This window comes from Mixophyes fleayi, chromosome 3 (genome assembly GCF_038048845.1).
Source record: "Mixophyes fleayi isolate aMixFle1 chromosome 3, aMixFle1.hap1, whole genome shotgun sequence".
NCBI lineage: Eukaryota > Metazoa > Chordata > Amphibia > Anura > Limnodynastidae > Mixophyes > Mixophyes fleayi.
In genome coordinates this window covers 186,696,371-186,714,870 of record NC_134404.1, presented here as the reverse complement: position 1 = coordinate 186,714,870, position 18,500 = coordinate 186,696,371, and the positions used below count along the sequence as shown (strand labels likewise).

General features: G+C 36.7%; 1 protein-coding gene across 1 annotated transcript; it reads left to right on the top strand.

The window, feature by feature from the left end:
• The first annotated feature begins 343 nt into the window (after positions 1-343).
• On the top strand, positions 344-18,194 carry SNX3 (sorting nexin 3). Its single transcript, XM_075202881.1, has 4 exons — positions 344-615; positions 14,435-14,530; positions 16,176-16,300; positions 16,875-18,194. The coding sequence occupies exons 1-4, from the start codon at positions 454-456 to the stop codon at positions 16,978-16,980; spliced, it is 489 nt and encodes a 162-aa protein (XP_075058982.1). The 5' UTR covers positions 344-453; the 3' UTR covers positions 16,981-18,194.
• The last annotated feature ends 306 nt before the right edge of the window (positions 18,195-18,500 follow it).

The following is an 18,500-nucleotide window of genomic DNA, read 5'->3' as shown; positions in this document are numbered from 1 at the left end:
ATAGGAGTACACTGTTTGATAAATAGGCCCCTAAATGAGAAATGTTTTACCACTTAGCTGATTAAAGCTCTATTAAACTTTGTTAGCATATGTGCTCCAGTTACTCAGATTTCACTGGCCCAATGTGTACTAGATGCATATTTTTCACCCCCAATGGACTCCAATTATGTTGCCCTTTGTGCAGTTACATAGACAGTGCATAATAACATCGCCTATGCAGCCTATAGTAACTTTTACATTAACGTCACAAGAAACACGTGACCTTGAGCGCGCTGTCAGCCTCGTCTCTCGTGTGCATGCGCCGCTCTACCCACGGCCTCGCTTTCCTTCTTGGGAGCGCGCCTTCCTTCCCTGTCACCTGACTAGCTGCAGCTAGCACTTCCGGCAGCTCGCGGGTCAGAACGGGACTCGTTCCGCCTGGTCCATTGGTCGCTTCGCTCTCTTCCGCGAGACATGGCAGAAACCGTGGTGGACACACGCCGGCTGCTCAGTAAACCACAGAACCTGAACGACGCGTACGGTCCGCCCAGCAATTTCCTGGAGATCGAAGTAGGCAGCCCTCATACGGTGGGAGTGGGCCGGAACCGGTATACTACCTACGAAGTCCGGTTGAAGGTGAGAACACTGCAGAGCTTCCCCAGAGACTGCTTAGGAAATGGTTTCACACATGTCTGCACAGTGCTTATAATTATGTCCGTGATCGTAGACGGGATGACATCCATATAATAAAGGGGTTGTGTGTGATTTAAAGGAGATGGGTTGGTGATCACGCCATAGCTAGGAGTCCTATATGTTCTTTAACTTCTGCTGTGAGCTGCTCTTCAGGTGTGTTGTGACTGTATGTTCTCAGACTGGGTTCCATTGTTTGGTATAAACGTTTTCATATATAGCATTTAACATAAATTACTATTCCTATGACAGGTAACACTAAGTTAACGTTGTTTGCTATATGTTGGTTCCAGCAAGGCCCACTTTAAAGTTGCTAACAAGCAGACTGGAGAAAAACAAAATGCATTAGGTGCTGACACATCATTTGACACTCATTTATTATCCCTTGCTGTAGGAGGTTATAGGCATGTGATGTGGAATAGCAATGCATATGATATATTTTGATATGTAACTTAAAGTTTCAAGGGCCTATTCATATATTGTGAGGTTTTTTAATGTCGTTTTAAATATCAAAGTGAAACTTTATTGCCACAATTTTTAAAACGCTCTGTCAAATTATGGTTATTCTTGAAAGACCGTTGTATGAATGTCCGTATTGTCTACATGACTGTGTTTTATGTGCTGATTTTTTTCTTTTTTGAAGATTGAATCCACCTGGCCAGTTATAATAATTTTGCAGTCCTTTTCTGCTCTGGGCATCCCCTGTCCTGTGCTGGTTGAGGATATCTGGCAGTGGTTGAACTGATTTTGTTTTTTTTATTAAATAGTCCACTGTATAAGAGTGTATTAATACAGGTGAAGAGTGTGCATGTAATTGTTAAACATACTAAAAGTTGTGAAATCTAATTTATTTTTCTTCAAAGAGTTATGAAATATATGTTCACATAGCTGCAATAAACATTAAATTATATTCTGGGATGGTTGTCATATATTTTAGATAGTATATAAAAAATGAGCTATTGAGTTGTAGCATGAGGGAAGATTTATTTTATTCTAAAATATTACATTCATACCAAGCAAAAAAGTGTTGAATACATCTTTAAGTGTATTCTAACCTTTGTGGAAGAAAACTTAGATATGGTTGCTTCTAGAAAATGAGAATAACCAGTCATGTTCATTTACAAATCATGTACAGAGCTGGAGAGTATTCAAGATAGCATAGACTTACCATGCAGGTTACAGAACTCTCCCCTTCTGGGCAATTAATCTGTTATTTATAGCTTACAATAGTGGAAAGAGGGAATAAAAACATATGGTACAGTACACAGTAAGGTTTTGTTGGAAAAAAAGAGCTAATAGTTGCATATTTTCATCTTGGGAATTGCACATACCTCATATCAGAAGTTGTAATGTGATGAAATTATTTTGAATATTTAAACCTTTTCAGTTTTGTACCAATAATGTATCTGGTATCTAATTAAGAAAAATCCCCTTAGGAAACTACATGCTTTCTTACAGAAGCAAGTAGCAATGTACATTCCTTGTTTCTTAACTTCATCATTAATACTAACAAGGGCATCCAAACTTTCTTTTTGTAATTCTTTGTAGCTGTACTGCCACCTCTGATGATTTTCTTTTTTTTTCCCGTAAGGTGCCCCCTCCCTCTAGCTGGAATACCAGGGACATAATTGCATGCAGCTGTTTTTCCTGGTGCTGTGCTGGTTCTGTAATGCATAACTGAATGATTCAATTTAACAACCTTTTAAATGGCGGAAGAGTGATTGGGTAAATATGATAGCCATTGACAAATTTATGCAAACTCTTGATCAAGGCTTGTAATTGGTCCTCCTGCTCATCCCCCCCCTTCTTCACCTTCCCAGGTATTCTGCTGGGGTTGAGCCCTTGGGAAAAAATGGCTGCACGAAGGAGGGAGAAATATAGAAAAAACAATCCTGTATGGTTCTGCAGCTTCAAATAAATGTACATTGTTTCAACTCTCTTTACTAAAATTAAGTGGTACAAAATCCTCAGTCACTTTACTATACACTAGTAAGGTAGTTCTTGAGAAATATGACACAATACACAAGAAAATGAATGCAAAAAAAATGTAAAATGCCTTTAGATATTTTTGTCCATAGATCTCCTTACCAACCAAACAAATGCCATGATTCAGTATGCATTTTTTTCTACTTCTCTAATGTGTTCAGCATGATCAAATGGCTTTTGTGAGTTGTTGGGAATATTGAGACAGCATTCCTTACCAATTAGGAGCACATACCCCCTTTATTGACCAGCATAAAGTGTAATGCCATTCTGTGCTGTATGGTCACAGTTGTAATGGCAATAATTTCCACAATTAACTTATAATGTGCTTGCATTTTCCCTGCTGTCCTTATATAGCACTCTGGATAATCATTTATAATCCTTTATTTTTAAAGCGCTACACAGGAGGGTGACATTTACAATATTAACTAATGAATACACAATATATTGTTATAATTGTGAGTTAACAGCACAATAAAAATCAGAAAACGGTAAGGATAAATGGGCACAGATAGGCAGAATAATAAATGCATGTATGCAATTAGAAAACATTGCATGACTTCATAAGGACAGGTGGGAAGACAGGGAGACATAGGGTACCTTATAGGAAAGAGAAAATGGTACAATAGGCATAGTGGGATCCATTATGGTTCACAGATTTGCAAGATGCTGAGGCCAGGATGGTACAGAGGCAAATATAGCGTCCAGTAGAGGCAATGCAGGGTCCAAGAGATGCTTTTGGGTGGAAATAAGATGGGTGTTTGCTAAATATATTTTCAGGTGTACACTAAAGGACAGACGGCAGCTGGAATGTCAATGTGGGGAGAATATATTAATGGTTGTAGGAAAGTTGCAAAGAGAGGAGTAAGAAGGTGCAGTGCTTGAGATCTGAATCCATGAAGTTGGTACAGTCTAAATCCAGTTCAAACTCCAGTTTGAAATTTAAACGCTATTGACATCATGCTTGTGATGGCAGGCATAACCTTAATACTGTTTAAATATTTCTGATTCAGCTGTTGCAGGGGGAGGAGTGGCTAAGCAATTTCGTACAGCAGGCTAATTTTGAGATGTTGCAGGGATATAAGAACAAAGTTTCGTTGGCTGAGAAGAGGGAGAGAAGATCTGAGTCCAACACAGAATAATTGAGGTGTGAAGTATGCGCCAGGAAGAAACACAAACATCAGAAATGTATTATGGAGTTACCTATGGATAAAGGAGAGTAAAGAGGGGGTTATAATCCAGTTTCAACTCTTCATGCCTATGATGGCAGCCTTGATAACATTGGCTTAGTGTCTAAAATGCCCAGGCAGAGGATTCTTGTCTGAGTGAAGGAGAGTTTTCTTGCATTGTGATGCGCAGGTCCAGGTATCCAAACCTATCCATACCTATTAGGGTTTCAAGGAGTTCTTTTTCTGGTGCACTTTCACTTTTGTCTGATCACCTGGTTGGATCAAATTACACTGTTGTGGTTCTTTAGGCAATGCAGTTTGGACCTGTGAATGGAAAACTTTAGTACATTTCATTAGGGTCTTGCAGTAGTTGTGTGGTTCACATGCAATCATGTCCCTCAGTAGGTAGAGAGAAACACTGTAACAAGATACCTGGTGAGGTCTGGTGTGAAATATATGCTGTGTCATTGCTTTTAACATAAGAGCACATAATGTACAGATGTCCAAAGTCAGTCCCCAAGGGCTACCAACAGTTTGTTTTCAAGATTTCTGTCTGTTAAACAGGTGGGATAATTACTGACCCAGCCGAATAGATGAACTCACCTGTGCATGACTAAAGAAATCCTGAAAACATGAACTGGTGGTAGCCCTTGATGACTGAGTTTCGAAACCTCTGAGCTAAAGCATTTCAAATGGCTACCATGAGTGGTGAACCTAGAATAAGGGGTGCTGAGGATTCCACAAATACTTTGCAGCAACAGCCATAGCACAAGATGGGAAATCGGAGGCTACTGAATCAAGGGCTGTACTGTAGTGTTCAATAGAGATGTTTTCTTCATGTTGCTGTGCAGGTGTCCCTTTAGCGATTTTCTCCTTTTTATGACTGAAAAGTTTGAGTAGTCTAGAAGACCTACAGCAGCTGCCAAAGAACTTGCCTATTTCATAGGTGTAAAAGTTTTTTTTCTGCTTTTGTGCCCTAGGGAAGAGGTTCTGTAGAGTAGATAGTAGTCAAAGCCTGAAGGGGTGTGACAATTGAAGCAAATGGCAATATTACATTGCAAAGGCTGTCTGTGAGTCAGTTGGTTGTCTCTTTAATACCACTTTTTGACCTTTAGTTTGTAATGAGGTAAAAGAAACCACATTTCCTGAATGAGACAATCCTGATACTCTAGTGTGACTTGTATCTCTTGTGGAGTCTAGAAGGGCAGCAGAGGATTCTCTCACTGGGGTATGAGGAACTTACAGGTACCAGAGCCATTGCTTTCTGTGCAACAGGGAAGCAGGAGGTGAAGCCAACCTTAAGATCCTTAGTTGGAGGGGGTCTTTTTTGGAGTGGTCAGAAGGATTATGATACAATGGGATGCAGTTGTAAAGAGGTGGAGATTTTTGCCTGGCACTAAAGTTTCTCTATTTCCTATGTCAATGTTTCTTTCTATTCCTTATGAGTTACACCTCCTTTTAATTGTAAAGGCTAGCACGTTATGATATTAATATCTCCCTGTCTTAACAAAAAACTTAATTTATATACTTATGCTAGTTTGATGACAGGAGGGATATTGAGTTATCAAGTGAAAGTTCAAAGACAACGTGACTCAGGTCTGTGACATGCGATTTGATATTTTTAACTTGGTTAACCCTTAGTTATTGACCATCATATCTTTATTTTTATTTTTTTATACCTCTACCATGGCAGGATGTTTATGGCATATATAATTATCCTTTTGAAGTTTTTGTGTACAGCAAGAATTTAAAGCATACAGTTCTCCAAGTAACTATTTGGAAAATTAGACACCCAAATTAATTCATAGGTACACTACATAGCCAAAAGTAAGTAAACACACAAATATCATATACATATTTACTTGTTAAGCATCTCCTTCCAAAACCATAGGCAATAATATGGAGTTGCTCCCCACCTTTGTTGCTATGTCAGCCTCCACTCTAATGGGTGACTCCTGCACACAAAGCTCAGGAAACCATTTTTTTATTGGCCTAAATGTAGACTTTGATTTGGACACTTGGCGTTTACTTTATGGTTTATCAGTGCCCTCTAGAGCAGTGTTTAACTCCAGTCCTCACGCATCCCCAACAACTCATGTTTTCAGGATTTCGATGATCATGCACAGGTGACTTAGTCTACTTGGCTCGGTCAGTATTTATCCCACCTGCTTCCCTGATTTATTATTTACCAGGCACTGCGTTATAAATTGCTTTAGTATTACCTCCCGAGCCACAGTTCTTTAGGGAAATCCCACTCATTGGGGTTCTGTTCAGCATATCTTAACACATCTAGGCGCTAAAACTCCTGGGCGCCATGTCTAATAATTTCCTGAAAAGTGGACTGACATTCACCATAAGATTTTAGTACCTTTTATGTAAGTTTTGCTATGTTTGTTTGAAAACCGGAGAACTTATGTAAAATTGGCATACATAATGTAAACTGGAACAGAGGTGGCTTATAAGTGAAATGAGCATTGTTGTCCTTATGTGTCTTCGAGCAAGCAACACAAACAGTCTGCAAAGACTGTTCTAGATTGAAGAGCATATACAGATAGAGATTGACAGAATAAAAGAATAGTAATAAGGGCCACGAAAGGTGTCTGTAGTTAACATTTTGTACTTGTCTCTAATAACTTTACACCCAAACCCTAAAGAAACTATATTGAACATTTGGATTACATGTTGTACTTATTAAAACTGAAAAATAAATAATTTGCATTGTTGGGCGCTCAACAATAATCAAACATAGAAGAAGCACAAAAATGTTTAACAAAGTAGTGCATAAATCAATATTCAGAGTAATAAGGTCATCCAAAAATGAAGATCCTTATAGATCTTCCACATAAGTGTATTGTCGTCCGCACATAAATCCATAAATATATGAAAATATATAAGCACAAAAAATAAGTGTTTTAGGTTATAACCATATAGGGTATTGACTAATTTATGACAGGGTGATATATGCACACCCCTTCGTGAATATGCTTACTCTATATAACATAGAAAAAACATTTAATCACCATAAGTGTCAAATATTTTTTCTGAGGAACTCCTATTTTGTGAATCTACTTACTTGAATCAAAGCTTTAGATTGCATATAGATAAGAGCTGTCAACCCCCCAAAAATGTATGGAATCATCATCTCCAACTGATGCTTAAATGTCATCACAGGGGTTCATAACAACAAAAAAAGAAAGCATGTAGTGCATTACCCCTTATATTTATTGAGTACAAAACAATTAAAAGATTAAAAAAAAATAACCCTTTTCCCCTGATAGTCATTCTGCTTACCAGAACTTGAAAATGTTGTTATGCAGTTCCTGTACTTTAAAGAAGTGTGTAGAGTACAGCAAGAGCAGACCTAGACTTTTTTTTTTTTTTTTTTTTTTTCTTTGAAAGGGGAAGGTGGGCGAGATTTTACATATCCACGCCCCTCTTTCATGCTGCTTGGTTGGCCCCCCTTTTTTCCTGATCGGACCTCTTGGCACCAATTTTGAGGTATTAAGACTGCTGCTGGAGGCGGGGGGGGGGCGTGATCGCCCACTTCTGGATCCGCCAGTGGAGTAGAAATCCTCAGTTGTGGAAAAAATATTGGCACTGACAGCTTCATCATTACCATCATCACCATTTATTTATATAGCGCCACTGATTCCGCAGCGCTGTACAGAGAACTCATTCACATCAGTCCCTGCCCCATTGGAGCTTACAGTCTAAATTCCCTAACATACACACACGGTCGGGAATTGAACTCATGACCCCAGCGCTTTGAGGCAGAAGTGCTAATCACTTAGCCACCGTGCTGCCCACCTTTCAGCCAACTTGTGGTATTGATTAAGGTGATGACAGATGGAGGGTGGTTTCCGTCTATTTATGGTGTGTACAAGTAATTGCATCCATAAATCTAAAATGTATTCAGATTTTTTGTGAATTTAATATTTTAACACTAATTCATAGAAACATTACATGGAATCGAAATAAAAGAAAAATTAAAAAAAAGCTTTGTGGTGAAAAAGAAATCCTGATCACATAACTCACTTTTCAATTGCATCATCTCTCATATGTATAAAAGAGTGGTGTTTGTATATATAAAGCTTATTTAAATTCAATTAAAATAGAATACTACAAGAAAAATAGACCGCAAACAAATAGTATATAATGATGAAGAGCTCTGAATACATCGTGTGAATGAATTGCAGTCACATGACCTACTTTATCCAATGCAAGCACTCCCCATATGTATAATAGAAGAATGTTCTATACGAATAAAGATTTTTAGAACATAAATAGAAATGTTTTGAATTTAAAAGGATCTGAAGTAATTTAGCCATTGGTATTATAGAATAGTATTGTTTACTGTACAATAATGTAACTTGGGTAATTACCTTTAAGTAGCAACCCTAACTGTCCTGAAATTAGCTGTGGTGAATAAAGTAAATGAACACCAAGGAAAATGACCTTGAAAAAAATGAACGTTATTTGCATCAAGCACACTTTTTCATGTTTTTATCTGCATATTTAACCATGTACATTAAGTGAACATCAGCCTGTGTGCTGGTACTATAGTTGTTTTGGATCCTAAAGTTTCATGGCCCAATGTTTTTATTATGCAGCATTTTCAATGAATGCTGCTTTTAGGTTGCACAGCTGTAACACTGCTTCTTGCTTCACATATTCCACCTCTTCTGTTTGTTTTCCCAAGCTCACTTCTGATGCTCACAGCATTGAGATGCCCTTTTGAAAGTTAATTGGATATTAACATAAGCAATAAACAGTAAGCCAAAGTGAATAGGTTCTTTTTAAACTTTCAAACAACTATTTTAATGGAAATGTAAACCCAGCTGTATCAAGGCTACCTTGGCCTACTTGAAATGGCAGCATAAAAGTAGGCTCCATGGCAACAAGGCAGCTTTATGTTTATGTCTATGACTAGTAAAGCAGGATGAAAGAAGTCCCGCAGTATTATTCATTATGTTCATTGGCTTCTAAAAAGCATCTAGCGACAATATAAAGTGGTACTTGACTCTCATCTAATTTTCAATGTCTTTACCCTTTTTTTCCTTTTTTGTAAAGGGGAGGGAAGCATTTTGGAGACATGTAATTTGCAGCTACTTCCTGCAAATTCTAAATACTATTTAAAAGCTAGAGTATACAGCTTATTTCTATGATATAGACCACTGTTTATGACTTTAAAGCTAAATCAAGCAGCAGTTTATGCAGTAGAATAGATGGTAAGTTGGTCATGCCCCTCAACAAAACAAAGAATGTCCTAACAGACTGTCTATGAAGAGGGCTTCAGAAAAGAAATCTGGTAACAAGTAGCTGTGTAATCCTTGTTGCATTGTTTCTTTGCAGTTTTTTCCCACACCGCTTCCTATATTATGTAGCCAGTTTTAAGAATTCTGCCATTAAGTTGTGTTATTTTTGTTTGTTTTTCACTAACTGGTAATTATATGCAAAATGTTACTTGGCATAGTTTTCAAAGTCAGTATGTAATGAAATGATCGAGACTCAAACCTGGCAGTTCCACATAATTTATGCAAGTATTGGCATAGTTTCCGTCCAATATGTTAGTGTTTCCCTGATCTTACCAGTTTTCCATGTCTCGTATTGCTCTGGTGCTGACTTCAAGACTAATCTTGTGCGTAGTGACGTCATTTGCTAAGATATGTGTGTGAGGCCAAGTGCAATTGCAGCACTCCATTGGTGGTGATGATTATTTACCCCGCTTCAGTCTTTGAGGCTCACGGGTGTTCCAGAGATGTTCTGTATTAATGTATTTGAATTACCTGAGGCGTGTGTCTGTTGATACTGCGGCGCGGCACCACGCCCCACAGCAAAGACGCCACCAAACACAGACAAATAATATCGTGCACAAGAAAATGGGAATTTTGGACAATGCAATAGCTGGATTTATTTGTTAAATTTAAAAAAACAAAAACAACTTTATCTAAAACTTTTGATTAACTAAGCTAGTACTATTGTTAGAAATTATCTTCCCTCTAACCGATTACAGTATTCTCAATAATTAAAGACAATAAATGTCTAATTTAAACACTCCTATTTGCCTAAGTAATTGTGCTATAAGTTGTTTAAAACTGTATCCTAAATCAGTATTTACATTTTTTCTAATACTTTACAGCTGTTAATCCCTATTAGTGACACACTAATCAGATGCTCCACTCAAAAAAAACAAAAAAAAACTTATTGCTCTGACTTGTCTCTTCCACACATTCAGTATATAGATTAAACTATTATCGATGTAATCTTCTATAGTTGATACACTTGATGATCGTAGTGGACCTGAATGATTCTTTAAGTAGCGAATTATAATTATAGGTCTTGAAAGTGGGACACCTTTTTCTTTATTTCTTTATAATGCGTTCAGTCTTTTAATTTGTTTAATAACTCGTAGTACTTGAACGATAAGTCTCTTGCATTTGTTCCATATTACACAAAGTTTCTCAATACTATGAGTAGTATTATACAGATATAAAGGTATCATACGTGTCTGAGGTGTAATGCTTGCAGCGGTTACTTATCCATCTGTCCTTTCTGTAAATCTTTTCTGGAAACACAGTTTTCTTTCTCTTGCTAGATAGATACTCTGGATTTCGCTTCGGTTCTCTTTCTGTCACGTTTGCCACTGAACAATACTAGAGTAAAGTTGAAGAATCTGCCCAACAATAATTCCTTGTTTCTACTCTGCTTTCTTCTGTTCTTGTAGTGGTTTATTATATAACTCTTGCTGCTGCTTTGACAAGTTTTAAAATGTTTATTAATACCTTGTTACTCTTATCCCTCATTCACGCTCTCCTCACTGACACCAACTTTCACTCTTCAACGGCATTTACCAACCTCCTCCTATCAACTGACTACAACTGAGCTCTGCATTCACTAACTATAATGGTCCATGCCACCTCCTTCATCATCTCCTCCCTTAAAGCATGTTGGGAGCTGTAGTTCTGGCCGATTAACTTACAGTGCATGTGTATTATGTCATATGGTAATGTTAATTGAGACCACGATTCCATGGTATTACCCAATGTTTTAATATGTGCAAGTTTCAGCAATGATAGTCAGGATTTGGGACGTTTAAAAACTAATTAGGAGCTGGGAATTTTTTTAAAAGCACCTTTTTAAATTCATATTTTAGGTAGCATTGTTTAAATAAAAAAATATATAAAGACTTTCATTCCCTTCTTAATGCAATATTGGTGATGGTCCTCTTTCCTATTAAACTTTTGGAATGAAAGGACAGACGCTGAAGCAACAAATAAAAGGACTAGAAAGATTTCTGGGGAAATGGCTAATATGATATGCACATAGTTTGTTAAATACTATTGAATTAGAAAATGTTTTTCTGAAGGCATAAGTCAGTGGTTTCAAATTCCCAATTGTTTTAGCGTTGTGACATAGCTGCTAATATAGATGCCACACAATTACATTTTTCGTTACACACTTATGTATTGTAATGTCTGTGTGTCTTCAAAACCAAGTGAACTTGATGTACAAAAAATAGTTGTGTATAACGTAATAATAAATTGTAAGGCTTTTCTGGTTATTTTTAAATTATTATGTAGCAGATGCCATGATGCACTGATTCAGAATTTTTCAGCTGTTTACACTTTAGCCAGATATCTGCTCACTTTTTTTTACATCTTAGATGGCTGTGTCAATTTTTACATGCTATAAAAAGGTGTCACTGGGACTTCCTAATTTGATTACCCACTAATATAAATTCATTGAATTTCTTTTGATAAAGTAAGTTACCATTGGTGTGCAGCTTCAGTGACCCTTTCATTTTTATAGTCCATCCAAAAATAATGGGAAAAATACTGCACAACGCTGGTTAAATGCTTTTTATAAACTTAGTGCAGAAGTGTCCATACTTAGTCCTCAACTGTAGGGCTACCTACAGTTCATGTTTTTAGTTTGTTTTTTTTTAATTAGAGGACTGGTAAGTTAATTATATTTGGCTGGGTCAGTAATTATCCCACCTGTTTCTACAGGCAGAAATCCAGAAAACATGACCTAGGACTGTCTTAAGTAAAAAATTGGTCATCAATGTGTCAAATATCCTTCATGTAGCTGAAATATTTCAGTCACTTGTATTTAAGTAGTCACGGCAAGGGTGGGTGCTATGTTTTACAGTTAATTAACGATGTATGCAGTCTTTGTTTAACTAATCTTCATAACATTCAAAAACTCTGTTCTCCCCAGATTTCAGTATTGCAACCTATATAACGGAGTTTCCAACCCTTAAAAAACACAATCTGTACAATAACTCCCAATCTCTCTAGCCCAAAAGAAAAAAAAAATTGTATGGGGGTTGTTTTGGTTTTGTTTTAATTCATCTTTTTTCTTACACAATGATTGTCAAAAGTTCAGAATGAGGGAAATGCATGGTAAAATGAGATGAATTGGCACTTTTACCCTGTGTATTGTACATGTAAACTTGATCTGTTATTTCAAAGATTAACTTTATAGACTTCCGTACCCTGTGTATGAAAATTCTTCTAAACAGTTTTCACAAGCTTGATCTTTACAGGGTCACTAGAAGAGAGCAGCTAATCCCCTCTTGTAAAGTAATTTGAGAGGAGGGAATCTGAAATGCAAAATATCACCTGCTAAAAACACCTTTCCCTAACACTGAATATATAGAGTTGAAGTCGGGTAAAAAGCCAGTAAAGATGTAATAGGAGAGACCTGATACCACTCTTATTACCTAATTTATTATCCTGCGGTCTGGGTGACCTCTCTCAGTGAGAGAAATACTTTAGACAGAGCTGCTTAAGTGCAAGTTTGACTTCTACTTTAATAAGGGTTTGTTGGTTGTGAGTCATGTCCTCAAAGCTGGGGAATGTAGTAACCCATATATAATGGCTTAAGTTTTTAGTTAATTTCAGTTGGATCCCAATATATATCTGACCTTTTTGACTTTAAAATACACAGCCACAGATGGGCAGTACAGTGGTTTAGTGGCTAGCGCTTCTGCCTCGCAGCACTGGGGTCATGAGTTCAATTGCCAACCATGGCCTTATCTGTTTGGTATTTGCATGGCTTTCCTCCGGGTTCTTCGGTTTCCTTCCACACCAAAAACATATACTGGTAGGTTAATTGGCTGCTATCGAAATTGACCCTAGTCTGTGTATTAGGGAGTTTAGATTGTAAGCTCCAATGTGGCAGGGACTGATGTGAGTGACCAATATTCTCTGTACAGAGTCTCTGCCAGAGCATATTGACCTGTCCATCATTGCATATTGATGTTTCAGTGACTGTAAAACATTTATAAAATAGGAGATAAATATTCTAGAAGTTAAGACAAATACCCATAGAAATATGGCTTCTTGTGTACTGAAACAGTTTATTTCCCCAAGATTTGTTTAGTCCTTGTGGCATCCATTTTTTTCCCTTCTATTTCATAAGTTTTACAGTCACTGAAACATCCCAATAGCAATATGCTCTGCCCACCATGCTCCTTAGTACGAATACTGCCCTTGGTTAGGCAATAACTATGTTTTAGTTGCTTACATGTGGAAACTAAAAAAAAAATTATTGTGACGTGCCCTTTTGAAAATACCATGCTTTAATCCCATTGAGAATCTGTGGAACGATGAGCAGTATTGCAAAAATTAATTCTCACAAGCTCCATCAGGTTGGTAAAGAAGAATGAGCGAAAAATGCTGTATCCATATAGGCAAAGCTAATAGAAATCTACCCAAATAAACCCCATCTGTAACTGCACTTTTAAAACAAGGCAGTGAGTTCACAATCATAACTATAATTGGCAATTTTACATTGGCAATTAAAAAAAAAAAAAAAAACTTTCAGGAATTTTTTTTTTTTTTGTCACTACAAGTAGTTGTAGACTATGATGTAAGAAAATAAAATGTGAAAAGTGGGTAAATACTTTATCATGTCACAAGGCCAGAGTGTTGTTCATTTATCTGATGCCACTGTCACTAGCTTACACCACTTGCTCTAGTATCTACCACTTCCCTAGTAATTTAAATCTTTGGTCCCATATTTGTGTATTTGCTCATAATATCACAGGCAGAGAATGGAGATCAGTCATTTACTCTGATAGTGGCAGTGTATATAAAACATACAGGATGCTGTTTGTAATGACCAGAGCATGTGTATATAGATAAGCGGTGATAATGGAAAATACAGCACATGCTCTCTCTTTATTAATATGCTATACTAGCAAAAATGGAAGGTGTAGTTGGCAGCTAGACCCACATTTTATACTACCATACTACTGGCTGTTGCTGGACAGCTTATAGTGACTGCTGGCTACATGGAGGATATGATCTCCCTGCATGTCAGCACCAGTAGGTTACATTGGCATCTTGTCCCCCTGACCTAGTGTATTGGTTGCTATGGTGAGATTTGTCCAGCCTTCATTTAGGGGAACATTTAATTTGTAAGGCTCCCTATATAGAGTCTGATTTTGTTAGGAAGTAGATTGGTTAGATGGTTTGTCCCATAAGGCACAATTGTAATATGCATTTAATGCCATATAAAACTGTCCTTATGTCTTGTAACTTGGTGTTTTAATTTTGTTTTGATTCTTTGAAAACTATACCACATATCGCATTTTCTTTTCATAGACAAACCTTCCCATATTTAAATTGAAAGAGTCTTGTGTCCGCAGAAGATACAGCGACTTTGAGTGGCTAAGAAGTGAGCTTGAAAGGGAAAGCAAGGTAAGATAAATCCACTTATTTTTTGTCTGTTATTTTAAACTTTCTTATAATAAGCTTATAGGGCAGGTATGGCAAACTAACATCGGTATCTTAACCCCCCCCCCCCCCCCCCACCTTTTTGTTTCTAGCAGCCCACTTCTATTGTCACTGTACATGAATGAGGTGTGAACATTTAGTTTTGGGACTAGGCGGTCTAAAATGAAGTATAATCATCTTTATTGGTGCTTGGTGGATCTGGTGATTCAGAAAATGCAGCAGTGTCTTGAACTATCTGATCACCTTCTCTGCCACTCTGGTGAACTTTTGTTTGTGAATTTTACAGATTAATTCATATTGCCTAATTCTACCTTTTTTGTGTTTTTGTTTTTTGTTTAAATTCTTGGGTGGCATTTGCCTTTAATTTTTCATCCATTGCTCATTCAATGTGACCAAAAAAACTGATAATATGGTGAAATCTGTTTGCCCTGTTAATCTGTCTGCCACTTGAGTTTACTTTGCTTGAAATGGACTGTGGGCTTGATCCAACACATTCAAATAGGACATCTGAGAGAAATAGATGTTTTAATTATGTGAAATAGAAGCTACAATCTGGTATAACCACTAAATCTCTGCTCATTATGAGCACATGCTATAAACAACTCCATTTTATAAGTTTATCTCTCTAGTCAGCTAATGTATTTTTGTTTCATTTAGTAATGTCTTGGAGTGACAAGTTTTTATGCATTTTGTTTTGTGTTTTCTATATAATCATGATTTACACAATACATGGGAATGTACTAATGTTTGTTCCATGTATCGGATGTACAAACAGTGGCAAGCAACTGGGATTTCCTTCAGGACTTTGAGATAAGCGAATATTATTTGACTCTTCTGAGTGTGTGTGTGTGTGGGGGGGGGGGGGGGGTGGAGGCTTCGTTTCACTAGCTTAGGAGGTTTTATTATTTCAGTCCTGCGGTAGGCTCATTGGGGAGACTATAAATGACACGCATGTTATGCCTTGGTAGTATTAGGTTTTGTTTTTTCTCCGTCTGTTTTTTGGTGTGCAGCATTTGCATCTTATTAGGTTAGTTGTAGTTTTGCTGTGTGTGCATTCCAAATTGGTTCTTGTTTTTCCAAGGTGGGTAACTGAATGGGCTACAGTTATTGACAGCGAGAGAAGTTTTATTACATACGGTCCACCCAGTCAAAAAATTAAACAACATCATTCTGTGTACAACAGTGCTTTGCTGAACCAGCCAGTGTGTTTACTGTAACTGCAAAGTGAGTGCAATCTGCTTCACAGATCTCTAGGTTTTCACTCCGCATGTATGCTGACTTACTGAACAGCAACTCAATAACCTATTATACATTGGGTAAAAAAAAAGTTAATGTTTTATCCGTTAAAAAACATTCTCATTGGAATGTGATAATCAAGCGATTATAACAGTCTCTTACTTTGTTGGTATAATAAGTAACTGGCTAGGAAAGTATAAGTGATGCTATTCAATATAAATGTCCTAGTGCTGAGCACAGGCATTATCAACACTTAAAGGGGTATTATTAAAGGAAATGCATCCAGCTATATACAGTATAATGTGTAGACCATGTAAGTCTACTGAGAAAACCTAGTGTTAAATGCTGGTGTTGGTTTGTTTGCTTTTTCTAGGTGGTTGTGCCCCCTTTACCTGGGAAGGCTCTCTTTCGTCAGCTTCCATTCAGAGGAGATGAAGGAATCTTTGATGACTCTTTCATAGAGGAAAGAAAGCAAGGGCTTGAACAATTTATAAACAAGTAAGTGTGATCCTCTTCATCGTCTCTAGCACCAGAATATTATGCTGCAGTGTATAAAAAGACTGTTTTTTGTGGAAGTACACAGCTTACTCCTGGCACCATATTGTTGACCTTATGTTGTGTACAGTTAATGTATGCAGATTGCCTCTGAAATTGATGGTGCTGAAACAAATAGTTACGTGGTATACCATAGCTCTCACTGGTTCATAGTGTGCCCTATTGCCGAAACAATGCAGCTAACAAAGCTTGGATAATTATTTGCTTTGATTGCAGATTGTAGTATTATCTTAAGTGGCACCCAGTTTATTTAATAGTCAGCTTGATCCTTTACATCACTGTGAATAGGTGTTGGTTTCATATGAAACATCTTAATATTTTCTTATAATACACGTGTTTCTATGTGTAAAGACACATCTTGAAAGCATAACTGCCCTTAAAATCACACATTTAAGTTACCTTGTTTTTACAGTAATTGACAATTCTGAAAACAAAATGCTGTTGAAATGTCATTTATAAACGGTTATCAGAGTCTGCCTGCCAGCTGCTTCTAATTGTTCTCACTTTTAACTTTCAGAGTTGCCGGCCACCCTTTGGCACAGAATGAACGGTGCCTTCACATGTTTTTACAGGATGAAATTATAGACAAGAACTACACACCGTCCAAAATAAGACATGCTTGACAACTGGAGAAGTTGTTTTATGACTCTAAACATTATTTTATGAATATCGTCAGCATGTTACCATTTGCTGTAATAAGTAACATACTAACTTCTATATTACTTTAAAATGTTGCTTTTCATTTCAGCTCTGGAATCTGGTTCACTTGCTGCGAAAGTACATAATAAAATATACTCCGCTGCAAGGGTTCACCTCAGTATGATTTAAACTGTAATGTTCTCACTGCATTTTTGTGATGTGCTCTGAACCAGGTTCAGACATGTCAATCTTACACAGGACATGTATTTAGCAGTTAATCAGATTTGAACTGTGATCTGAGACGTGCATTCTCAAAGGTTTGCTTAATTACAGATGTGTATGGAAAAGCAATTCTTGGTCCATGGAATGACAGCAGTGTTAACTGAGTTGTATTCAGTTGTGTTCAGGTCTTCCAGGAAAGCTTGTCTCTATGGGCTTTGCCATTTCTCATTGAGCAGCTAATGACATTAAATCTCCAAAGTTTTATTGTAACCAGCCTGAGTCATCTTATAGCAGAATTTCTGACGTATCTTTTGCCAGTCACTTTTCCAGTCCTTTATTTTTGGGTGTAATAATCTCCTTATTTGTCATTCCTTCTTTTCTAGTGTTTTTTGACGCTTTATAAAGAGCTACATTGTCGTTTTTGAAGTGACTGATAATACAATTTCTGCCTTTTTATAGAGCTGAGGACTTGGTTGATTTGTTTAGAGGGCCAAGATTACTTTTCATTAATCACTGGTTTGATTGTAACTGATGGTCACTGTAGTTGCCTTGTTTTTCTGTTCTTGACATAAAATCGTTTCACCTTGACAGTGATGCTACATGTGGGATTGCTAGCATTTTGTTTTTAACTGAGGAATAAGAATCTAAAATATACTTCTCAGTTAACATATTGCTAATGTTTAATATATGTCTAGAAACAAATACTTTGGCAGCTAACTAGCACTAACTTAGTATCTCACCATAATTTTTCTGCTGCATATAGTCATCTGTGTTAAATTTCTATGCTGAAATCTGCTATACTATTCTGTATATCTTAATGTGTAATATCTACACATTTATATACTTTCAAGCTTGCAAAAGACTTTATAAAAAAAAATGTTACAAGGAAATTACTTTATTCAAGTATAAAACACCTTTATATGATTGTCTAATTTTTTGAAATAAAAGTATGGAAATAAAAACTTCCTAATTCTGGTATTGTCTCCTGAATTGTATATCCGTATCCATGCGAATTACATTATTAATAATAATATTATTATTTATGCACAGATTCATTAATTGCACAGCTCGTTTTCTTGATTCAAAACAAGCAATTGTAAATGGGCAGATTTTTTGAACTGATGTAAAGTTTCAAATTATTAGGTGCTAAAATTGCAACAAATAACTTTTTTTTTTTTCCCCACATTTTAATTGTGGGAATCTGTTTTGTCCTACATAGCTCCATGTAAATTTTAGTTTGAGTAAAACTAGCTTGATGACATAATGTTGGTCTTTTACATTT

Excerpts from the sequence above, each read along its gene's own strand:
- SNX3 (XM_075202881.1), top strand. The coding sequence starts at position 454 with ATGGCAGAAACCGTGGTGGACACACGCCGGCTGCTCAGTAAACCACAG. Across the intron at positions 14,531-16,175 it reads AGCTTGAAAGGGAAAGCAAG|GTGGTTGTGCCCCCTTTACC; the intron begins GTAAGATAAATC and ends TGCTTTTTCTAG. Across the intron at positions 16,301-16,874 it reads CTTGAACAATTTATAAACAA|AGTTGCCGGCCACCCTTTGG; the intron begins GTAAGTGTGATC and ends TTTAACTTTCAG.